We start from the raw sequence: 24,292 nt of genomic DNA on the forward strand, positions 1-24,292 counted from the left end.
CCTGTGTGCAAAGACTTGGGATGGAGGGGACACCTCACAGGATTACACTTTGATTCCATCCCCTTTATGGAGCTGCAGCACCCACGAGCTCAGGGAGCTTAGGGAATCGCAGGGCCCCATAGGGTGGCTGTGGGCGCTGAACTTACAGCCTAGAGCTGAGGCCCCTCAAGGGGGAGGACGTCCTCAGAGCACTGCAGAGTCTGAGAGCTGTTTGCTGCAGGAAAGTGCATGCGTTGGAGCCCCTTCTGCCTGAAGTGCCCCCTCTGGATGCAGCGACCTCTGTAATCACCCTTCATGTAGCCAGTGTTGACTGTGTCCCTGCCCTGAGCTGAGGACATTCCCTGAGCCTCTCCCCACTAGAGGATTTTCCCCACTTTACAGATGAAGAAACCAAGGCACAGCCAGACCCCCTGCTCTCTTTGGAAGACAGGGTGGGAGGATCAGAGAGAGGGCAAGACAGGTCTCAGGCCAAATCCTGCTTCCTGCTTTTGGAAGCAGGAATTCCTACTTCTGTCCTGGGCTTTGTCCCTGGAATCTGCATAGACGCAGGGTCGGGTACCGAGTGTCCTCACATGTCCCCACAGGACCCAAGATTGTCCACTGAGCTTAGATCTGCTCCCCACCAGAGTCTGCTGGCTCCCACATTTGTCGTGGCCCCACCCAGGCCACTCTTGTCCACCCAAACCGAGGTCCACCCTCCACCCCAGACTCCTGACGAATAAAAGTCACCGGCGCTGCTAGTGGGTCTACTCTGAATCGGGCGCCCTTCTGAGTGTGTGACCTCTGCACAGGCACCCAGTGAAGTAGGTTTCAGGTGAGGAAACCGAGGCTCAAGTCACTTGACCAAAGTCACATAAGCAGTGGTGACCAAGCAGGCTCCAGACCTGGGCCTGGTTCCACAGCCTCATGGCTTCCAGGAACTTTGTCCTGCTCACAGCCGTTTTGCCACCCCCTGGCATACAGGAGGTGCTCATTGGATGCTTGTGGGTTGACTAATTGCTTCCTCATGATCTCACAACTCTCACCATCCTTCTGCCTGGAGGCCCTTCCCTAGTTTGCAAATTCCTATGCATACCTCAAAATCCCATTTATAATGCCTCCTCCTTAGGAAGTCTTCCTGACTCCCTGGGAAGAGCCCTGGCACCCCTTCTGGGATCCTCTACTCATCCTCCCTCCTCTTAGCCCAGCTCCAAGCCCGTGGGGCTGGGGGTACCTGTGTCTAGCTCTTCCTACCCTACAGTGGCCCTGTACAGGCTGGACGCAACGAGGCAGGGGTGGGGTGTGCAGGAAAGCGTATTAAGGATGTTAGGTCTCCCCCACTCATCCCTTCCTCCCTTCTCTGGCAATGAAGGAGACTTCCTGGAGCAGGAAAAGGTTTCCTTTTTAAATTTTATTAGAAAATAAAGTATTTATTCAAAGAACAATAAAAGGCCAGCACAGAGTTGGTATGAGGACCAGGGAACCTCAGGCTCAGCCAGACTGGGTGGGGGGCTCCTCTCCATGGAGTCTGGGCCTCCATGAGGCTGCGGTGGGGGTCCCCAATGTCTGGCAGGAGGGCAGGGAGTGGTCCGCGAGCACCAGGACGAAGTGCAGGGCTGGGGCCAACAGCCTCTGCAGGCTCAGCAGCTCACCAGGTACATCCCTGTGGGGGTGGGGCCGTGAGGGGAGGGGTGGGGGTGTCTCTTGCTCCTGTTCTGCTGCCCCATGGGCCCCAGCAGCTCCTTGTCAGGGCAGGAGAACTGGGTGGGGGTTGGGCGGCTGTGGCAGTGGGATCTCTGGCTCCCTGCCTTAGGTCTTTCTAAGGATGTCCTCCAGGGGGCAGCCCCACACACATGCATCTTCCTATTTTTTTTTTTTTTTGGGTGGCTGGTACAGGGAACCCAACCCTTGACCTTGGTGTTACAAGCCCACGCTCTAACCAAATGAGCTAACCGGCCAGCCCTACATCTTCCTTCTTGACCACTCTCACTGGGGCCCTGATCATCCCCCTACCCTCTGCCAATGTCCCCCATCTTGGGTCTCTTTCCCACAACCTCCATGACCAAATCCCTCCCTGCACCCCTGACAGAAGCAGGGGTGGGCTCGGGGCCGGCACGGTCCTGGCTCCCAGGGTGCGCAGTGGCAGGGTTGGGGAGTACCTGTGGCGAACCTCCTCTTTACCAGAGACATGCGGTAGCCACTGCCCACCAGTTCCAAGTCCACACCAGACAAAGTTGCCCCCTCGCTGGTGAACTGTGCAGCCACGGGGCTGGGGGTGCTGGGCCCTGAGAGCGGCTCCCAGCTGGCAGATAGGCGGCCAGAGCCTGAGGACACATGAGGTCAGCTGGGGCCCTTCTCTTCTGGCCCCACTGGGCTTTGCATGGTTTGCAAAGGAGTCGTACTTCAGGGCCTTTGTACCTGCTATGCCTGCCCCTAGAATGCTCTCCCCTCCAGCTTTTTCAAGCCTTCCTCAATTCCCACACTTCCCTGCACCTAGAACACCCCCAATTCTCCCCCAGTTTAAATAAAAGCCTCCCATCTGGGACTCAAGCCCCAGTCCTCTTGTACAGCCATAACTCACCCCCTGCCTTAGACACGTCTGGAAGCCTCCACGTGAGCCGCTTCTCCTCTAGGTTCCTGGCAGTGAGAGAAGATTGCTCAGGCCCATTGGGAACCCGGGGTCCCAGCTCAGCTACCTCCTGGCTGCGTGACCCCAACAAACTCGTGCCCCAACTTTGCCTCAATTTCCCTATTTGTGAAATGGGGGTGGGGTAGGGAGCAGCCATAGGGCCCCGCAGGCTGGCAGCATTTTTAGATGATGCATTTGGTTCTGTAAGTCTGGCAGTTTCCACCTTTTGTACAAAACAAGGGCAACACTATGCAGCAACTAAAAGCCCAGGGCCAAGAGTGGGAAGATGGGTTTAAGTCTTGGTGTGTTGGGCTGGTTAGCTCACTGGTTAGAGCACCGTGTGATAACACCAAGATCAAGGGTTCGGATCCCCTTCCAGGCCAGCTGCCAAAAAAATAAATTAATAAACTAAATCTTGGTGTGACTTTAGATAAGTGACTTAGCCTCCTCAGTCCTCAGTTTCCCCTCTGTAAATGGGGATGATCGCTGTGCATACCTCATGGGATAGCAAAGAGACCTAAGCCAGTCAGTGCATGTAAGCGTACAGAACATGCCTGCCATGTAGAAAGCTGTCCGTGTCAGATAGGACTATTACTATCACTTAGCTCTAAGCAAGCCGGGCTCACAGTTAAAGGTCAGGTGTAGGATGGACCCTTTAGCTGCTGCAGCGAGGGTAGGTCTGGGGGATCTCGGGGACACTGCTGAGCCTCTTCGGCCTCCCGCATGCCCTCACCAGGTGGCGGCTGGCTGCAGGCGGACATTGGTCACAGGCTCCCCCACGGGCAGCAGGATCTGGACATTAGTGAGCGGTGTGGGCACGGCCGTGGCACCGGGCCGGTAGCTGTACTCCACCGAGACCTGGGTGAGGGTCGCCCCACACTGCCAGTGGGCACTCAGCTGCAGAGGCACGGATTGGGGACCTGGCCGGGAGAACTAGGAGGAAAGGGAACAGGAGAGAGGACACGGCTTGAGCCAACATGTCCCGCCACACCGTGGACTATTTAGCCACCCTGCTCCTACCTCACCGAACGCCATCCACCCTACCACCGGACCCTGCGGTACACGCACCACCGCGGGGGCCCATTCCCGGACGCTTTATGGATTACAGCCTGTAATATCCCATGTTGCCAGCAGAGGGCAGGAGAGGACCTCATTCTAACAAAGTCTCGCAAAGTGCAAGTTTGGGGATGGACTTTTTCTTCTAATTTGCATAATGGTACCACCTGCACTAGCGGAGGCACGGCCCTCCCACACTGCCTACCCGGCCACCATGCATCCCACCCACCCCACCTACCTCCCGCAGCTCACTCAGCCATCCTGGCTGGCCTTTTCTGCTGCCTGCTCACCCTGTCCCCCACCCCGCCTCCACTCCACTCCTTCCATCCCACCCAGTGCACGTGGCCCACCTGGTATCGCAGCAGCATCACGTTGTAGTAGGAGGCAGCGGGGTTCTGCTCTGCCTGGCGCTGCAGGGCCTCGGTCAGAGCAGACATGTTGAGCCAGAAGTCTTTGGTCTCAGGGTCACTTTGGGAGGGGTCACTGCAGAGACCCGCACGTATCACCCTAACCCTCAGGAAATGCCCTCCTGTGGCTTCTCACATTCAACCAGCCCCAAAGGCTTCCTAAAGATGTGATTTCCTGGTCCACCCCTGGCCCAGCAAAGCTCTACCCGGGGGTGTGTGTGTATGTGCGCGTGCGTTTGTGTGCACGTGTATGTATGATGTGGCAGTAAAGGAAGGAAGAAAAGTGAGGTTCAGAGAAGGCAAGCAACTTGCCCCAAGCCACACAGCAAATCCCAAGAGGCAGAGAGAACTTCAGAGCCGGGGAGCCCCTGGTCCCCACTGGCCTCTGAGACCCCCTCTCACTGCCCATGCACAATACCTGAAGAGCAGGTCAGCGTTGGGCTGGAAGTGCTCTATAGGGGCTGTATGTACTAGCCGGAAGCTGAGGACAGGCGGGGGTGGGGTCCCGCTGAACACACGCACGATGCCGGCAGGGAAGGTCATGGTCAGCTCCCCCGTTACTCGAGCTAGGCAGCTGGGAGGGGTGAGGGGGGGGGGACTGGCCATTGGCTCAGGGCTCTGCCGGGCACCTCATCCTCCCCTCTCTCTCCTGGTTCCACTGCAGCCTACAGCTCCTCAGACCCCTCAGATACAGCAAGGCCCTGATCATGCCCAGCATCCTTTCCTCCACACTCTTCCTCTTTCACCCCTGCCTGGACAGGAGGAATCCACTCTGGGTCGAAGGAGGCAGGAACATCCCCTTCCCTAGTTCTCTTTTCTCCTAGGCCACCAGGAAGCTCAAAACAAAATGTTCAGTTTTTAACCATCCTCAGCTTGGGTTTCAGGTCTAACACTCTCCCCTCCTTTGTGGTTTGACTTTGAGGGCTTTGTTAGATTCCTCCCCCAGTGTATCCCTGACCTCTCAGCGTGCCCTAACCCACTCCCTACTGGGCCTAGCCTCTAGTCTTGCTCCCTGCAGCTTGAGGTCCACTGCAGCCTCAGAGCAGTCTACAGCAGTGGGTAGCCCTGCTCAAATGCCCTCCATGGCTCCCACTGCCCTCGGGACAGGGGCCTGTCGCTCAGTGCTTGAGACCCTGCCACCATATAACAGACCGTGAGTCACACCTGAAGGCCATCCCTGCAAGACCCAGATGTGGAGCCCCCAGGGAACCTATCTGCCCTTGTCACTGTCTGCACTGTCCCGTCACTGCGTACCTGGGGCTGTGGCCACGGAAGTAGGCATGGACATATTCGGTGAAGGCTGTGGCCACAGGCAGGGCATCCTGGGAACCCAGGACCACAGGGCTTGGGCCCCTGGAGATTCCTATGGTGGTATGGAGGGAATAGGGGACAGACAGACACAGTGAGTATAGGTCCCAGGCTACAGACCAGCTCCCTGCCAACAGGGCCTCCATCATATCACTTAGCCACCCACCCAGACCAGAGAAGGTGAAACCAAGGCCCGGAGAGGGGCCCAGGGTTGTCCCAGCATACCATGTCCCATCTGAGATGAGAAGCTGGGCTGTTCTGCGACAGTGCTGGGGGCCAAAGAGCCCAGTGGGGAGGGGCTCACGGAATGAGACTGGAAGGGAAGGAGATGACTGGGCTGTGAGCACCCCAAAAGCTGGTCCCAGAGGTGACCCCCAGCCCTGCCATGCCCCCTTGCCCTACCAGGTCCCCGTTGCTGCACGTGAGGGGGCAGGACACCTTCCTGGAGCGGGGTCTCCGGGGTGGGGCTGCCAGGCCCTTCCTAGCTGTGGGGCCAGCAGATGCGGGCATCAGGTCTGGGAAGCGAGTGCAGAGAACAGGTGCCGCTGAGATGCCGCCCTTGGCCTCTCAGGCCTCCCTGAGAGGCAGGTACTCGGCCCCAAAGTGGGAGGTGGGGGTATTTCGGGGACACCCCCCTGACAGTCTAAAGTCCTAGGTCTATATAGCTGACAGGACTGTAGATGCCATTCAGAGTCCCAAACCTCTCAGACACCAGACTGGTGGCCCACTAAGGGGTGAGCTTCCCGTCACTGGGGGTATGCAAGCATGGGCTGGTGGCTTAGGAGGCAGGTACACCACAGGGGGGATTCAGCAGTGGGTCTTTAGCCAACATTCAGCGATTTCATGACCTTCATCCTCTCTGAAAATGTGAGAGCCACCACCTACCACGGTCTGTGTCTGAGTCTCTCCCTTCTACATTATCTAACGTGTCACAATGCAACATCCAGGCTGCTTCTCCAGGGTTCCGGCTCTGCCCACCTCCCCTCCCACCTACAACCCATGCTGTGCCCCCCTCTACCACAGAGCTTCTCAGCCTCGGTGCTGCTGATGTTTGGGCTGGATCATTCTCTGCGGTGAGGGCTGCCCTGTGCATTGTAGGGGCTGCTAGCAGCACCCCCACCCCATGGTGACAACTAAAAATGTCACAGGTCCACCGTCCACCTGACATCTAAAGGCTCAGTCTTGACATGCTCCCACCGCAGCCTCTTCCTCCCCCAGGCCCTGTCCCTTCTCTATCCTTCCAGCTGCCCTTGGGCTGTCCACCCTGACTCCTCTGTCCTCTCACCCTCAGCAGTCTGTGTGCCTGCTTCCCTCAGTGCCACTGTCACCTGTATCACCAATCACCTGGGCCAGCACAGGAGCCACCTCACCTCCTGCCCTTGCTCCCCAAGCTGCCAGATGGAGCCTATGACCGCTGAGCCAGGTCCCGTCTCTCCTCTGCTCACAGCCTTACGGTGGCTCCCACCTCACCAAGGGTAAAACTCACACCCCGCCATGAGCACGTCTCTGCGCTGAAATGCCCCCTCCTCTCCCGCTCAGCACACCGGCCTCCCTGCTGTTCTTCAACTATGCCAAGCAGGCTCCCACCCCAGGGCCCTTGCACAGGCTGTGCACCCTGCCCAGTGTGTCCTTCCTCTCTTGTCCACACGGCTCCATCCTCACCTCCATCAAATCTCAGCTCAGATGTTCCTTCCCCAGGGTGGCACCCACCCGGCACCTGCTACCTCCTGCCCTGTTAAATATCCATCTCATTATTGTCCCTGCAAGGGTGGTGTCGCCCCGGCTGCGTCCCCAGCAGCCCGCTCAGGCCCTGCCCACAGCAGACACTCCCCCCTCCGCCCGGAGCTCCAACAACTTTCACACTCAGAGGCGGCGAGACCCACCTCCTCCGGCCACAGCCTCCAGCCCCCAGGGGCCCGGAGATGGTGCGCGGGGCTGCGGTGAGTCCGGTGGCTGTGAAGCCCGTGTCCCCCTCGACTCGGGGGGCACCCTACAGCTGGGCGGGCTCTGTGGGGTGCCGGGCCGGGGGACCCAGGAATCTGGAGAGGGGCCAGGCGCTGCGTGGGACGGCGAGTCAAGGCCAGAGTCCTCCACGTTCTCGGGCGATGAAGAGGAGAAAGGAGAGGGGCTGGAGGCGAACCCGAGGCTGCTGGAGCCTGGGGAAGAAATTGGTCAGCTCCAGACCCCGCCCCCACAGAGTCCCCGCCCACCTCCCGCTGGTCACGCCAACGTCCGGGAAATGCCCCGCCCACCCGCCCACGTCACCAGCCACTCATCCATGACCTGGCCTATCTCCTGCAAACCTGAGCCGCCTATTCTTAAGACGGCCCCACCCATTGGCCCCACCCCTCCCCACTGGCCACGCCCATGTCCCCCATTAAACCCTACCCCATCACCTGTAAAATCTTCGTGGTCAAAGGCCGACTCCAGGGGCGGCCCAAAAAGGTTCTTGGACACCTGCTCATCCGTTTGTGGCTTCTCTGCACAACTGGGGACCAGGAGGCCAAGAAGAGTGGGTTCTACTCTTTCCATGCCCCCTCCCACCTCAGGGCCTTTGCACGTGCTGTTCCTGGTCTTGAGCTCCGTTCCCCCAGCTCTCCCTAGGGCCACCTCCTGTTCCTCTTCGGGGCTCAGCTCAAAGTCACCCCCTCAGCGAGGCTGCCACCCCACTGCAACTGAAGTCACCCCCTCGTGTCTCCATCACATCGCCTGTTTTAGTTTCCGCATAGTGCCTATAAGTATCGAGTTCACTGTAACTTATTTGCTGTCCTGCAAATCTGAGGCACTAGAACGCGACTCTAGAGAAGGGAGACATATCCTGGTCATATATCTCCAATGCAAGTACACAGTAGGCGCTCAATAAATGTTCATCAAGTGAATGACTAAGTGGTCCCTCAAAAAATAGCACAACCTCAACTCCTGGCCAGAGCAAGAGAACACAGGCCACATACACTGGGATGCAGCAGAGGGAGGGGGAAGGAGGGAGGAGATGCAGACAGACTCCACCCGCCCAATCGTGTGAGCCCCATGTCCCACCCTGTGAAACCCACCTGCTGGCCCTCGGGGCAGACCGAGGCCTCTGCGGTTTCCCAGAAGCATCCCCTACAGAGATACACTGGTTACTTCCATCTCTACCAATGCCCCGCCCATCCACCCACAGTCACCTCCCATTCTTGCAAAGCCCCCACTTCTTTGGCCCCATTTTGAACTTCCTGTCACCCTGCCTGCAGCGTTTCCTGCTCCACAGACCAGGGGACCAGGGCTCGGTCAGCTTGTCCAGCCAGCTGCCCAAGGTGACCAGCAAATTGGGCAGAGAGGGATTTGAACCTCAGCCAATGTTTCTACAGGTTGTGGCTCTTCTCCTGGCTCCAGCTACCTACTTTCAGCTCTCATTTAATTCTCATAATGGTCCCATTTTACAGAAGAAGAGACTTGAGGGTCCCAGTGGTTAAGCAGCCCGCCCCAAGTCACACAGCAGAGGTAGGATTCGAACCCACACTCAAATCCAGGCCCAGCCTCCCGTCCTCATGCTCCTCCCTGGACTGAAGACCAAAGGCTACTCACGTGAAGAATGGCGTTTCATGGTGCCCTGTGGACAAAGGGAGCGACATCACGCATGGGCGTATCCAGCAGCACCACCCAGAGCACCCTCCCACTGCTCACCCCTGGGCCAGGAGGAAGGATGAGGCTGCCAGCTGTGGCCCTGAGCTGTGCAGCCGCAGCCTCGGGACTGCAGGCTGGCGCCCGGGCCGGGGCGGGCTTGATGTGCACGTAGAATTTGCGGGGCTCCTCGTCATCAAAGTCGGAGTCGCTGGATGAGAAGCGGGAGAGCTCGGCCGTGCGTAGACCACAGTCAAGGGGCCAAGCACATCCCAGCATAAGCTTCCCTGACTGGTGAACTCCGATTCAGCTGCTAACCCCAACACGGGCGTCCCCTCCTCCAGGAAGCCCTCTGCTCTCCCTCTGGGGTAACCCAACCCCCTCCCTCCCTCTTGCCCAGCCCTGACTGTGCAGGTTTCCATTTGAATCTCCTTGGAGCACATGGAGACTCTCTCCAGGGAATACACTAAGAGGGTGCTGAGGGTGGACTGATCGTTACAGGTGGAGATTTGTCCTTGCTGTGCCAGGAACTGCCCGCAGAGGGTGCCAGAAGGATATTGTTCTGGGTCATGTCGGGCCGGACAGTGAAACCTTCTTCATCCACCTCTGGACACATCTGGGCAGGCAAGTGGTCAGTCAGAATCCCCATTACCAAATCTGCCAGCTCATCTGCTGTGCTCCCTCCCCTGCCTCCAAGCCCTAAGTCAGACCTAAAAACAACCCTGATGGCAATAACCATCTCCCCTGGTGAGTGGGCAGGTACTTGGGGCAAACTGAGGCTCTGCGGGAACACCGCCCCCTCCCCCACAGTCCACAGGAGTTTGCAGCTGACGTGGGATTTGAACCCAGCCCCCCAAGCTGTGCTACTTCCAGCCCTCCCTACCCCTCAAGCTCAGCTCTTTGGCTTCGAGTCGGGATCTGGACTTTGGGGGCCAAGAGTGGGATAGGACTCCTCCCGCTCGCAGCCCAGCCTGGTCCTTCCCATGGCACTCACCCCTGAATCAGACTCCAGGGAATCGCTGGGGATGGAGGAAGAGATGGTGTCAGCTCCCCGATCTGATCTGCTGCCCCTTCTCCGCCCCCAACACTGGACACTGAACCCAGGGGCAGCTCTCAGGCTGCCATACTGTCTCAAACTAGTCCTGCAGGCAGTCAGACCCTGGCACTTGCTCGGGGAGGAGGATGAATCTGGAGTTAGCTGAGGGGGGAGGGGTGCTCTCAAACAGCTTGGAAGAGGAGGAACCCTGGAACTAATCTAGAGGGTTGGACTAAGGAGCTAGGGAATGTGGGGGCTAGCCTCAGCAGGCTAATAACAGGGCTAGCCTTGGCAAAGAGAGGAATCCTGGGCTGGCCTGGGCAGGGATAATTCTATGTGACTTTGGGACAGGCAGCTTCTGGCCTAGCCTTGCAAAAGGAAGAATTCTGGACTAGCATGGGCAGTGGTAATAGTGACCTAGCCTGGGACAGTGATACCCCTGGTCTAGCCTGGCTAAATGGAATCCTGGGCTACCCTAAGTAGGGGACTTCTGGGCTAGCCTAGGCAGCAGAGGAGATCCCGAGCTAGACTGGGCAGGTGAAGGGATTCTGGGCTAGCCTGGGCATGTTAGGGGATCCCGGGTTGGGCAGGGCACTTCCTCACACAGCTGCAGGTTGCTCCCGCTCCCGCTCCCGCCGGCTTAGTCCTGGAAGGCGAAAGGCCTTGGCTCCCCGCAAACGTTTCATTGCTGAGGACAGATCAGGGGGCAGCTGAGCCCTGGAACCCTCTTTTCCATTCAGATTCACCTCCCTCATCCCCATGGTCCAGCCTGGGCATCCAGGCCCAGACGTACTTGCCTTCCTGCAGGGCAGCTGCGCTGTATGCCTCAAAGTCCACAGGTCCTGAAACAGAGTAGATTAAGAAACTCGACTGAGGGCAGGGAGACTGGGCCTAGGAAGGGTAGTAGCCACCCTTGGCCACACAATGGCACCTGGATCTGAGATCAAGGTCTGTCAGGTCCTAGGGCAACAGCCAAGATGCCAAACCAGCCCCACAGATGGTCATGAGTAGGATGGGCCAAGGGGCTGGTGTTTGTCCCAGCTGGGTGGCGCCACCTTGAAATGGGCTGCAGGAGGTGCTGCCTGAGCTACTTCTAGGCACTCCCAGCATTTCTGGCTGGAACTTGAGTTTGGTTGGGGGATGGACCACGAGTCTGTGCAGTGGGCCGGGCCTTGAGTGCCAGCATGAGAAGCTGGGACTCTCTCTCAAGGACAATGGACAGTGCCATTGGGGAGCCATGGATGGTGTTTAAGCAGTAGCAGGGCATGACAGATCTGGGGCCAGTGAAAGGCGAGAGTGGGGACCTACACAGGGAGGGGTGGCCTGACCCGGGATGGGTCTTCTATAGACAGGAGGGAAAAAGGACAGGTCTTATCGGTTGACTAGAGCAATACAGGGGAAATAAACTGTATAAAGCATTTACTGAGTACCTACTGTGTGCTTTGCCATTTACCTCCATCAAATCACTGAACATTGAAACATTAAACAGAGCTTATTATCATTCCCACTGGACAGATGAGAAAACTGAGGCTCAGAGAAGTCAAGACACAGATCCAAGGTCACATAGCAAACCATGAAGAAAAGACTCAAACCCAGGTCTGACTCCAAAACTTCTGCCCTCAACTCCTCCCCAGTCATGCACCTGGGCATTTTCAAATTGTTCTCTTGCTCAACAACCCTCAATGGCTCCCTTAGGCCATTGGAGTGAAGTCTGAACAGCTGAGCCTGACATTCAAGGCCCTCTGGGATCTGATTCTAAGAGCTTTACACGTAAGAACAAGTAGTAAATCCTCTCGCTATGTGGGCTGGAGAGTTGGACTTGTCATCAACCCATTTTTCTGATGAAGAAACCAAGCCCCAGGGAGGATCAGTCTCCTGCCTCTTGAGTCCTGCTCTTTATCTGCAGTGGTGGCTCCACAGCCTGATCCCCACAGCTGCCCCAACTCACCTGGTTTCTCCCGGCCTGTGCCCTTGCTCTCTGCAAACTTCCTGAGCAGCATCTCCACGCTGACATTCTCTATGTTCTGCTTAAATTCCTCGTGCACCTGGGCCAGGTGGGTGGGGTGTGTGACTGGCAGGGCCCTCTTGCCCAGCATCGGCCCCAGCCTCATTCCACAAACCAGGCCTGACCCACCTGTCCAATCTGTACATGGGTGTCTTCCACCGAGTGGGCATAGGAGCCCAGCAGTGCCTTCATGTGCCGCAGGTGGGTCTCCTCCATGGCCTGGAAGCGCTGAGGCAGGAGGGACGGGGCAAATGAGAAGTCAAGGCCACACAGAATGGCCATGTGACCCAGTCTGACCAATCAGAATGTCCCAACCCCTGGCCTCAATGATTGATTTGGGGAACAGCCTATGAGAGTCTGCCCTAGGACTTTTTGCTGAAACTATGGGAAAAGAGACACTTTCATTCCTGAGCCAGTGAGTTGGTGGGATGTGGACACACACACACACACACGCACACACACACACGGACATGTCTGCCTGGGAGTAAAGTCTCCAGGGAGGAAAACAGACTTATGAAGCAGAGAGGCACAACTTCCTGCCAACACCATTTGAGCACCTGGTTCCAGCCATGCCTGAAACCTCCCACTCTCTCAAAAAACTTTTCAGTTCCCTGAGCCTATACATCTTCTTGTCAACTATTGTTTTTTCCTACACACTGTATATATTCATTCCTTGTCAGTTTGAATGAAGGTTTCTATCACTTGCAACTTGAAAAAAAATTCTGATTCCTCATCCTGAAATTCCAATCTGCTTTTCGTACATTTGGGTGGACAAAGATTCAGAGAGGTGTGGTACCTTGCAAAAGGTTACATAGCTGGCAAGAGACGGACTGGAACCCAGGCTTTGCAGCCACCAAGAAGTGTCAGGAGGACTGGCTGGTTAGCTCAGTTGTTTAGAGCGTGGTGCTGATAACACCAAGGTCCAGGGTTCGATCCCCGTACCAGCCAGCCGCCAAAAATAAAAAATAAAAAAAGGAAGAAAAATGTCAGGAGACTCTCAGCTTCTAAACTCTTCCCTGTCTCATTTTAAAAACCTCATTATCAATAAGAGAAATAGAGCTGGCTAGCTGGCTCAGCTGGTTAGAACTCGGTGTTATAACACCAAGGTCTAAGGGTTCGGATCCTGGTACTGGCTAGCCGCAAAAGACAAATAAAACCCCCCACAGAAAGCAATTATAGAAATAATAATAGCTATGGAGTTTCTATGCACCTGGTACTAGCCTGAGCACTTTATATAGAGAGAGACTCGTGTAATCTTCACAACTCTGTGAGGCAGGTACTATTCCAGTCTCCATTTTTCAGATGGGGAAACTGAGGTACAAATGATTTGGCTTTTGAAATAATAACGTCAACAATAATAACAATGGGCTTTAAGCCTATGCTTCTAAGGTTCCTGGGAGTGGAGGGTTTCAGAGGTTCTGGACTTCTGAGGCCCCCAGCATTACGGGTCAAGGCATGTGTAGGTCTCCCAGGCACAGACGCTTGGTTTCTCACCAGAGCCGAGTCCAGCATCTTCTGCTCGAAGTCGGCCCGGGCCGAGTTGTACTTCTGCACCGAGCGCTGTAGGCTCTCCGCAGCCTTTTTGGTTTTGTTCTCTGCCTAGGAGGCACAGGGGAGGGGACGGGGTCGAAAGGGGGACACTCGGGGGGCTTCCCCCTCACCCCCCCACCTGGCAGGTAGACTCCTCGGGGTACCCGGGGTGCGGTGACCATGCACAGGCTCAAGGAGCATTGCTCTGTGACGTGCGCACCTTGTCCATCTCCTTCTGGCTGGTGCTCTCCCTCCGCAGCCGCTCCTGGTCCATGCAGCGGTTCAGGTAGTTCTCGCGGGACTTGGGCAGGAGCTGGCCAACACCGGCGAGCACCTGCACAGCGTCCAGGGTGCCCATCACCTCCTCCTTGCACTGCGGGGGCAGGGGGAGAGCGTGGGTGCCACGTGCCCCTAGAAGGGGGCTGTGAAATTCCTGGCTTCCCAAACCCTCTGTGCAATTCAAGGTCCACGGTCTTTTTCTGAGTATTTTATTAATTTTAATTAATTGAATTAATTTTAGTAGTTTCAAAACATTTGTTACTTTTTTTTTTTGGTGGCCAGTACTGGGATCCAAACCTGTGACCTTGGTGTTACAAGGCTGCTCTATAACCAACTGAGCTAACCGACCAGCCCCATTTTTAACCTTTTAAATAGGTACTATTTACACATGGTTCATAGTTGAGAAACTTCCAAGGGGTGACCCCAGGAAAAAGCCTCCCAACACTTGACCCTCCAGCCTCCTAGGACTCTGCTTAGGAGTACTCCATTATTACTGTGATACTTCTCCAGAAATAATTGGTATATGGACAAACCAAACTGCTTGTTCTATTCCATTTTTTATGACAAGTGGTAGCAGTCTGTGTTGCTTAACTTGCTGCTTCACCACTTAAAAATTCTCTTCCAGGCTGGCTGGTTAGCTCACTTGGGAGAGCATGGTGCTGATAACACTAAGGTCAAGCATTCAGATACCCATACCTGACAGCCACCGAAAAAGAAAAGAAAAAAAAAGTCCACTCCCAAGAATATTCCATATTACCCCATAGAAAACTTTCCCATCCCCCAATTCTCCACTTAAAAAAAAAATTGTGGGCCAGCCAGTGGCTCACTCAGGAGAGTGTGGTGCTGATAACACCAAGGCCACAGGCTCAGATCGCTGTATAGGGATGGCCGGTTCCAGTTTGCTGACAACACCAAGCCAAGGGTTAAGATCCCCTTACCGGTCATCTTAAAAAAAAAAAATTGTGGCAAATACACATCACATAAAATTTACCATCTTAACCATTTTTAAGTGTACAGTTCAGTGATATTAAATACTACTACCAAATCCCCTTTCTAAGGAGGGTTAAAAATATGCAGATTCTGGGACTCTGTAAGTGCAAAGCATCTATGATTCTACAACTAGAAGCTTTGGATATTGTGGGATCTTAAAAGTCTAAAGCTCAAATCTTCTGAGATTCTAGGTTTGTAAGATTCTAGAAATGTTGAATATCAAGATCTGTAGCTTCCAGTACTCTAGAACAGGGGGTGGCAAATGTTTTCTGTGAAGGGACAGATAGTAAATGTTACAAACACTGGATTCTGCCTTTGTAGTTCAAAAACAGCCAGACAATATGTGCATGAATGAGCGTGGCTGTGTGCCAATAAAACTTTATTTATCAGCACTGAAATTTCGGTGTCATAATTTTCTCTGCCAAGAAATATTACTCTTTTAAAAAATATTTTCCAACTCTTAAAAAATGTAAAAACCTTCCTTAGCAGTATAAAAACAGACGGTGGGCTGCACTTGGCCCACGGGCCAGAGTTTGCTGACTCCTGGTGTAGAATTTTGAGAGTCTGGAATTTGACAATACTCAGGTCTGTAAGATTTTGGGTTTGATATTGTGGATTAACAGAATTCTCAGAGGCACACACCAGGGGCTGGAGGTCTGAAGGCCCCAAAGTTCTGGGATCCTGTGGGCTGCTGGTGTCCCCCACCCACCTGGCTAGGCAGCGCCCAAGGCACACACCTTTTTGTGGGTCTTGAGCTGATCCTCGCCATATCGGAGCACATCCTTGATGAGATCCTGAAGCTTCCGTGTCAGTTCCAGGTGGCAGAGTGCCAGCTTGTCCGAGGAGACACGAAAGACTTCCCAGAGCGGGGCAAAGGTCCTGGGGGCAGGTGAAGTCACACCCAGGGCCCAGCAGGCCCAGCCTCCCTGGGGTCCCCTGAAGCAGCACGACTGGCGTGGGCTCAGGCACCTACTGTGTGCCGGGCCCTGTCAAGCACAGAAGTGTATTAATTCATTTGATCCCCACTACAACCGTAAGAGGCAGACCTGTGACAGATGGGGAAACTGAGGCATAGGAAGCTCCATAAGGCACCTAAAGCCCCTCAGCAAATAAACATCAGAACTGGAATTTAAATCCAGGCTCTGAGGCCCCGGAGTCCTCACTTTGGACCCACCGTCCCTCTGGGCTCCAGGATCCACCTGATATTCATGGGTAGCCAACACTCAACATACCCCGGCCAAGTCTGTGCAACCCTCCAACCTCTGCAGAAGTCCCTTCAGCCTCCCCCCGACTTTCCCTCTCTGCTGCCTGCACTCCTGCCCTCCTAAAAGGACTTTTGCCTCACAGCTGCCACAGGGAACTTTGCAAATGCCAAGGGGACCACATCACATCATCGTTTAAATGTCACTTAGACGTCAGGTCCCTGTGGCCTCTGCCCCTCCATTCCACACCTCCGCCACTTCAATTCCACCTTGCCCAGGTCCTGCAGCCATGCCAGCCTCCTCCCTCTTTCCTGAAATGCCAGTGTGTTGCCACCTGAGGGCCTTTGCACTGGCTAAGCCATCTGCCTGGGTCTTTGTCCCTCAGACACCACCATGGCCAGCTCCTTCTCCTTATTAAGGTCTCAGCTCACAGAAGCTGGGCCCACCCCAGAGGAAGTGCCCAGGTTCAGCAAATGTCTGTGTATTGAATGAATGAATGAGCCAATGAGTGAATGAGTAATATATATTTCTCTATCTGATTAGCCTTGTAAGTGGAGTGGATGCCACCTTGTTCTACATGTCAAATATGTGAAGAGATGTTCACCTAAGGGAAGGCTCCCGATGTCCCCAGGGTCCCAGCCACCTTGGCAACCCCTGCCCCACTCACCCCATGGGGGTCCCGTTGCTAGCCAGCTTGGAAAGTTTTGCCATTGCCTTTGAGTAGGTCTCTTCGATGGTGGCCCTGGGTGGAAGAATGGGGAAAAGATGGGGAAGCTTCTGGGCCCCTCTGGGAGAGGCACCAATCCCTGGGCCTCAGCTTCCACATCTCAAACATCTGAGTGGTGGCTCTCCAAGGTGGGGGGACGTTTTGAAAATTCATGGAAGAGGGATTTTTTTATTGTTTTTTCTTAAATAATATATTTCATGAAGAACAGTAGTAATCATAGCAGCAGCAGCAGGTAAAAAAAAAACCCAGCACATACTATAAGGTAGGCACTGTGCTAAATGATTTATATGGTTCGTCTCATCTAATTGCAGGAGAAAAAGCTCATCTTTCCTTTTCCCCTCTGGACAGAGACTGCTAAATGCCCACCTGATATTCACTCACATCCCTGTCCTAACAAAACCTCGATTTTATTAGGGGCAGTACTGTGCCCAGTGAGAACCAACACCCACGGGAGTAGAGGCTACCTTGAGAATCAATTTCACTGTTTTCTAGAATACAGGTGTCAGCACACTCAGATGCTGAGATGCAGATTATTTCATCATACTCAGGGCGCAAGACTGAGTTTTAAAAATCTCTGCCTTTCTCTACCCCCAAGTAGGTTATATTATCTGCTCTTCAGGAGGGAGGCGAAACCTGGTGATTGTTGTTTAAAGTGGGGAATGGGGCTGACAGAGTTGAGAACTTCTGGTTTCCAAGGTCTTCAAACCCCTTTGGGTCCTAGAGCCCCCAGAGGTCTGGACCTGGACAAGTAGAAACAGGGCTTGGGTGTGTGACCAGAGGAGGGGGCGTGGCCACAAACTGGGCGTGGCTTGTTGGGGGCATGGCTGCATATGGGGCGTGGCCGCTGGTGGGTGGGGCTTGGGGACCTCACCTTTCCCGGATGAAGTCTGCCAGCTCTTTGGTGGAGATGGGCCCCTGCTTCACGCTGTGGTACAGGACCTCAAAGCCATGGTTTTTCTCGCCCTGCAGGGATGGGGATGGAAATTGAGGAGGAGGATGGAGAGGATATCGAGGTTGCCTAGCAACAGGGGTGTGGCCTAGATGCCGACTAGCAGGAGTCCATCCCCTTGGCTGCAGGAATTGGTTCAGGCCTGAGCCAATCAGCAGGAGCATTTCCCCCTGGGTACAGGGATTGGTTCATGCACCTTACATTGGTCCGATCAGAGAGAAGCCTGGATTTTTGTACCATAATTGAGTGAGAGCATCTCATTTGCTCTCTCTCTGTCCTTTCGTCTCCATCTTTTTCTCTCTGTCTCTCTGTGTATTTTCTGCCTTTGTTTGTTTCTGTCTTGATCAGTCTCTTCCTCTTTGTTTTTCTCTCGGCATCTTTCCATAAATGAGGAATTATGTGGTGTCAGAGATACTGGAAGCCAAGTGGAAACACGGACTTTGCAAAGATGCTGAACCGGAAATAGTCTGAGTTTTTTAAAAGTGTGTTGGGGCCGGCCCAGTGGCGCACTGCTACAGTGCACCGCTTGGGAGCGCGGCGGTGCTCCCGCCGAGGGTTCGGATCCCACATACAGACCGGCCGCTCACTGGCTGAGCGAGGTGCAGGCGCAACACCGAGGGTTGCGATCCCATTGCCGGTCCCGGTCCGGAATGGGCGCGACACCGAGGGTTGCGATCCGTTGCCGGTCACGAAAAAAGACAAAAAGGAAAAAAAAAATATTGAGTAAACTTAAAAAAAAATAAAAAAAATAAAATAAAAAAATAAAAAAAATAAAAGGGCCGGCCCGTGGCTCACTCGGGAGAGTGCGGTGCTGATAACACCAAGGCCCCGGGTTCGGATCCCATATAGGGATGGCCGGTTCGCTCACTGGCTGAGCGTGGTGCTGACAACACCAAGTCAAGGGTTAAGATCCCCTTACCGGTCATCTTTAAAAAAAAAAAAAAAAAAGTGTGTTGAATTGCTGGATCAAACCAATCCTGAAAGCCACATTATCCAACAACTGATTAAGTCACTGTGATTGTGTTTTTTGTTCTGTTCTGCATCGAAATTCCCAGTCTGAGAACCCAGAGCAGAGTCCGGGTCTAAGTTCTCAGGACTCAGCAAAGCCCAGCACAAGGTGAGGCATACAAAGGGCATTTGAGTTTGTTGAATAAATGAGTTATTCTGCTGTCATCTGCTTAGTGTTTGTGGGAACAGAGCCTCCACCCTGGTGCCTGCTGATGCCTCACACAAAACCTCTTTCCTCCAAGTTCTGGGGTTGTCACAGTGCTGTGCTGTGTGACCTGCACAGGCCACTGTCCCTCTCTGAACCTTTAGAAACTCCTCATTAAGATGGGGCAGGGATTCATCCACCTCTTATATGGGGATGAAGTAAATACCAGGATGACAGGGTTCCCCAAAGCCCCAAAGGCAACTTAAATTTTTTGCTAATATATATTAGTTAACATTTTGTTTTAAATTTGCTCATGTTTCTTCTCCAAATACATTTATGTAAAAGGGCAATTTTTACTGCTGTTCTAAAAGGAAAACCAGGACCTCTTGCCATATGAAGAGAACAGGGAAAAATTAGGCAACAACTGTGTTTTAATGCCAGCCAGATCCTGTCGTCTGTGAAGGACATCATGTGTGAACACTGAACTGTCCACTAAACAGGGCAATCTGCTGGGGTCCGAGGGACTGGAGACATTTTGGCACCAAATGAGGCCTTATAATTAGGACTGAAAGACGAGGCTTGTGGAGGGACCTGATGCTATTTAATTGGACACAAATCACTAAAGCCATCCCACTGGAAGCCACTTGGCAGGCTCTCCATAAATGGGGGTTTCTTCCATCCTCCTCCAACCTTTTGGGTTCTCCCTCCCAGTCGCCTGTAAGCTTGAAGGATAAAGCCAGAAGTCACTGCCAGATAACCCCTCTTGCTGTACAAATGGAGATACTGAAACCAAGACTGGCTAAAGCCCAACCTCAAGCCCAAATCTCCCAATGGACAACCCTCACTCTAGAATCATCAATGCCTCCCTATTGCCCACCAGCAGCTGAAGCCCCAAATCCTTAGCCTGGAATTACCTTTCTGATTTCACCTTCCAGCTCTTTCTTGGCTGTGCCCGCTGAGTCTTTCCACCACCACACCTTTGCCCAGACCGTTCCCACCACCTGCTCATCAGGCTACATCTCCTTCCACCCATCCAACTCCTTCCACCTCTCAAGGATCTGTGGCAGGCCCACCTTCCCTAACCTTGCTCAGATCCCCCACTTCCCTGAACATTCATTGTCGCTCCCTCCAGCTCCCCAGGAATATATTTTCTCTCTTCTCAAGTCTGGAGTTGTGCTTTCAAGGTTCAAGTGTCAAGTCCCCCTTATATGCCCTGGATCACTTTGGGTTGGTGACTTCATTTCTTTAGGGATCAGTTTCCTTGTCTGACAAATAGGGATAACGACAGCACACGACTCCCAAGGGTATTGATGACATGAGGCTGGCACAGTGCTAGACACGGGAGCCTCCTGGGGAGAAGTGTGGGGGCTCAGCAAACAGCTCCAACAGCCCCCCACTGCCCCAGCCAGGGGATCCTCGGGTGAGGCTGCACCAGGCACCGCTGCCCAGGCCAGCATCTGGGGATGAGCTGGAGCCAACTGCTGGCCCGTTTCCCAGACCTGGCAAACCCCCAGTGGTGTCTGCCTCCCTTGGACTGGGTTGGCTGCCGAGGGCCCTAGGAGGGACTGTCTTGGGCCTGTGTCTCCTACCAGAACCTCTGGACTCCAGTCTTGCCCCCATGCCAGCCCAAGTGGGATCTTTCTAACACAGCTTGACCGTGTTCCTCTCCTGCTCACACTTCTCCCATGGCTCCTCAGTGCCCTCTATGCCTCCGGCCCTGCCCTGGCCCAACAGGACAGGAGTGTCCCTATCTGGTTTTTTTTTTTTTTTTTTTTTTTTTTTTGACCAGTAAGGGGATCTTAAACCTTGACTTGGTATTGTTAGCACCATGCTCACCCATTGAGCTAACCGGCCATCCCTATATGGGATCCGAACCCATGGCCTTGGTGTTATCAGCACCACACTCTCCCGAGTGAGCCATGGGCTGGCCCCAGTCCCTATCTGGTTTGATCTCCCATGATGAGAGCCTCCTTCAGGCCATCCAGGGCCCCAGCATGACCCACCAAAGAGCCAGGCATATGTGGAGACTTCAATACGAGCAACTGATTGAAAGAAACATGGTCAGTTACAGATGTCACAGAGCCCTCCTTGAGTCCTGGGGAGGCAAGAATTTCATTCTCCTTTCCCAGATGGGGAAACTGAGGCTCAGGGAGGCAAAGTCACCTGCCCAAGGGCTCCCAGCAGAGCCCAATTCAAATCCTGAACTCAAAGCTGTTAACCACTCTGTGCCAGGCTATCTTTGGGTAGAGAGGGGGAGTCGGGGTGGCTTCTATTTTCTCTTTGTTGATCTGAATTTTCTGCAGCGAGCTCGCATGCCTCATGCAGTTAAAATGAATTTAAAACAAACGTAGGTGCCTCATGCCATTAAAAGAAATGTAAAATAAATGTAGGTGCTGCTGTCAGGGTTCCAAAACATGAGTGACTTTTGATCCTCAAATGGTAAACTCCCTTACAGAGAGGCACTGAGAGGGGCTCAGCAGGATAGCCCTTCACTGGGGTCACACAGACATTCAGAGGCAAATCTGGAGAGTCTGACCCTTGGGAAGGGGGCAGAGGTCTGGCCCCCTGCAGGTGGCAAGTGAGTGCAGCCCCTTTAAGAAAGCAAGTGCCAGTAAGAGGAGCCCCAACTAGGGAGGGAGAAAGGGAGGGAATGGAGTTTGTTGCCAGGGGAAACCAGTTGCCTAGCAACAGCCTTCCTCTCTGCAAGCTCAGGGCCTGCATCTGGGGAAGGGGTTTTCTGCTGTGGTCCTTCATTGACTCCTGGGCCCTCTCCTGTTCACAGTTCTCTGTGGTTCCCCGCTAACCTGGCATAGCAGGAAGAGTCCCTGTTCCCTGAACTTGCAACCCAATGTCACACCTCTGGCCTTTTGCCCAGGCTGTTCCCCTTGCATGAAATGCCTTCCTCACATCCTGGAAAATCTCAGCCTTCAAACCCACAGCAAACACCGCTCTTCATGTCCTGGCTTCCCCTCTGGGTCTGGGTGCCCCCAAGGCTGGGCTTAGCCCTGACCTTGCAGGGCTGGGGGTGTCTGGTTGGCTCTGTGTCCCTCAGACTGAGGGCTCCTCCCTTAAGGCCAGGGCTGGAATGGAGTCTCCTGGGGGCCCCAGCATGTCCCAGAGCCTGCTGGGCATGGTGTCATGGGGATAGGAAGGGAGGGAGTGAATGAATGAATGAAAACAGGTGCTATCACTCAACCCCCCACCCCCGGGTCACAGCAGGTGGCCCCCAGCCTGGATGGTGGAGGGTTGTAGGGCTGTGAGGGGTCAAGCAAAGAAAACCCCCAAATTCTCCAGTGTGGGAAGGATGTGGAAATTCCCTGGTTGGAATGACCCTGGATCCTGGAAGTTCAGTCTGGCCCAGGATTTGAGCCCTGACTCTGTGCTTTTTCTCTGGGCGACTTCAGGTAAAAGATTGTTCCTCTGGGCCTTGGTTTCCCTGTGATGCAAGCTGTGACTTTCCCAAGGTCGCAGTACCTGTGAGGTCTAGGGCTGGATTCAAATCCAGCCTGACTCTTCCCACTTTAACTTCTACTCCCTGCAGACCCTCTACCTGCCCAAGGCTCTGCCCACAGATGCCCAATCCTCCCATCTCCATAAAAGTACCCACAGCCCTGCCAGGGGCCCCCACCAAAACAAAAGTAGTTCTTACCCAAAAATGCTCCCCAAAATATGACATCCTGATGACCTCTGGGGAGATCTCCGCAGGCCCCTGTCCAGCACCTGTCTGAAGAGAGAGGCAAGTTTGAGCCACATAGTCACCGCCAGTGCATCCCAACAGACGGGAAATTCTAACTGTCCTCCCTGTGGAGGAGGGACAGAGTGCACAAAGGAGGAACTGAAAGCCCCCAGTCTAGGAAGACAGAACTGGACACAGATGCCCCCAGTCTCATGGGGTCATGGCTGAATTAGATGGAGGGACAGAGGCTGGGAGTCTAGGTGGGAGGAGGGGCATGGGGGGTAGGGTTTGTAAACATGAATATGAGTTCACAGGTGGGAACAGGAGCAGTGTGGGACAAACCCCAGACTAGGCGGAGAAGCTCTGGGCCATTCCACAGATGAGAAAACTGAGCCTCCCTTCCGCCCTCCCCTCCCCCGCAAGGGGAAGCTACTTGCTTGCTAAGGTCACACAGCCAGGAAATGACAGTGGGTTTGTGTCCTGGGCTGGCTGAGCCCAGATCTGAGCTCTCAACTCCACGCCGAGCAGCTCCTGCAGGAAAAGGGTCTGGTGAGAGATGGATGCTGGGGCTGTGATCAGCCACATGGGGCTGGGGTCCCCAAAGTGGCCCTGAGGGATCCTTCTACAACAGTCTTTGCCTCATGCACACTCCTGGGATATACCTCACCCTTCACCGTGGTGAGCCAGCCAGCATTGGTGCCCCCACGAGTCCCAACACTGCCCTTAGAAGCCAGTGTTCACCTGGTGTCTGAGTCACTGTCCAGCTCTGTGCCTCAGTTTCCCCATCTGCAAAACAAGAGGGAATGCCTAACAGGGGTCTTGCCAAGGGACCCCAGGTCCCTCTACACAGGGGGCTGGGCCAGGTTGCCCAGCGGGGGAGGAATACACGGTGTCCTTGGCATGTTCTCGAGGCCAGGCTTGTCACTGGAGCCCGCAGACCTCATCCATAATTCATGACCCCTCGGGCAGTTCAGCAGCAGCTGGGAGCCTGGGAGGTGCAGTGGCAGCAGGGACAGGGACTGGTGACTGAAGGATGGGAAGCTCCCTGGGCTTCACCAGGAAAGGACCATGGAGGACCTTGGGCAAGGCTGTCCCCCGCTGATCCCCAGTTAACCTAATCTTCAAAATGACTTTGATTTGACCCATTATCATGCAGCCTCCAGTCCCTGGACTTCTGTGACAACCCAGCATCTACCCTGTAGATGTGTCCACCCTGGCCAGGATAATGCCAGGGTCCCTGAAATGATTCAGTGGGCCTGCTCTCTGAGGAACCCCTGGCCTAGGGGTACAGAGGTGGACACAGATACCCCCTGTCTTACGTAGTCAGGGCTGGGCCAGATGGAGGGACAAGGACTGGGGGATCTTGAACTGAAGAAAGGAACATGGGAGTTGGGGTTTTAAAGCATGAATAGGAGTTTACCAGGCAGAAACGTATTTGTTTCAACAAATGTTCCCAACCACCACCCTGTGCTGGGCAATGCTGAGGCCCCTGGGAAATTTCAGGCCCCACGCAGCCTCTGAGGAAACCTAGTCCAGGGGGGAGAGGCATCCTAGGCTGACCTCCCAAGGGGGAAAAGCCCTAAATTTCCATATCATTTTAAAATTTCTGGCCCTGAGCATCTCCAAGAGCTGTGCTGAATATGGGAACCACTAGCCCCATGTGTCAATTTCATTTTAAACCAAGTAAAATGAAACACCCAGCTGCTCAGTGTGCAGCCCCTTTTCCAAGGCGTGGTAGCCACATGGGGCTGGGGGCTGCCCTATTG

General features: G+C 54.3%; 1 protein-coding gene and 1 non-coding gene across 2 annotated transcripts; one reads left to right on the forward strand and one right to left on the reverse strand.

Moving 5' to 3' along the window:
• Positions 1–1,524: 1,524 nt before the first annotated feature.
• FCHO1 (FCH domain only 1) lies at positions 1,525–22,571 on the reverse strand. Its single transcript, XM_008576709.1, has 26 exons — positions 22,500–22,571; positions 17,620–17,711; positions 16,689–16,763; positions 15,557–15,698; positions 13,771–13,923; positions 13,515–13,619; positions 12,150–12,248; positions 11,964–12,060; positions 10,813–10,857; positions 10,619–10,703; positions 9,974–9,998; positions 9,538–9,595; positions 9,043–9,221; positions 8,944–8,968; positions 8,430–8,481; positions 7,776–7,867; positions 7,263–7,535; positions 5,782–5,894; positions 5,605–5,692; positions 5,326–5,434; positions 4,490–4,645; positions 4,015–4,147; positions 3,342–3,541; positions 2,561–2,616; positions 2,139–2,303; positions 1,525–1,642 (listed from the first exon to the last, which is right to left on the reverse strand). Exons 1-26 carry the CDS (start codon positions 22,524–22,526, stop codon positions 1,620–1,622), a joined length of 2,667 nt encoding a protein of 888 aa, XP_008574931.1. The 5' UTR covers positions 22,527–22,571; the 3' UTR covers positions 1,525–1,619.
• Positions 12,895–12,968, forward strand: TRNAI-GAU. Its single transcript has one exon. It is a non-coding gene; the product is annotated as a tRNA-Ile (tRNA).
• Positions 22,572–24,292: the final 1,721 nt, after the last annotated feature.

Source organism: Galeopterus variegatus, unplaced genomic scaffold, assembly GCF_000696425.1.
Source record: "Galeopterus variegatus unplaced genomic scaffold, G_variegatus-3.0.2 Scaffold1390, whole genome shotgun sequence".
Taxonomy (NCBI): domain Eukaryota; kingdom Metazoa; phylum Chordata; class Mammalia; order Dermoptera; family Cynocephalidae; genus Galeopterus; species Galeopterus variegatus.

Bases quoted from the DNA above. Each gene is read 5' to 3' on its own strand.
- FCHO1 (XM_008576709.1), bottom strand. From the start codon at position 22,526: ATGTCATATTTTGGGGAGCATTTTTGG. The intron at 8,969-9,042 runs GTGAGCAGTGGG...CTTTGTCCACAG, and splicing joins TCCTTCCTCCTGGCCCAGGG to GGCACCATGAAACGCCATTC. The intron at 8,482-8,943 runs GTGAGTAGCCTT...GTATCTCTGTAG, and splicing joins CATGAAACGCCATTCTTCAC to GGGATGCTTCTGGGAAACCG.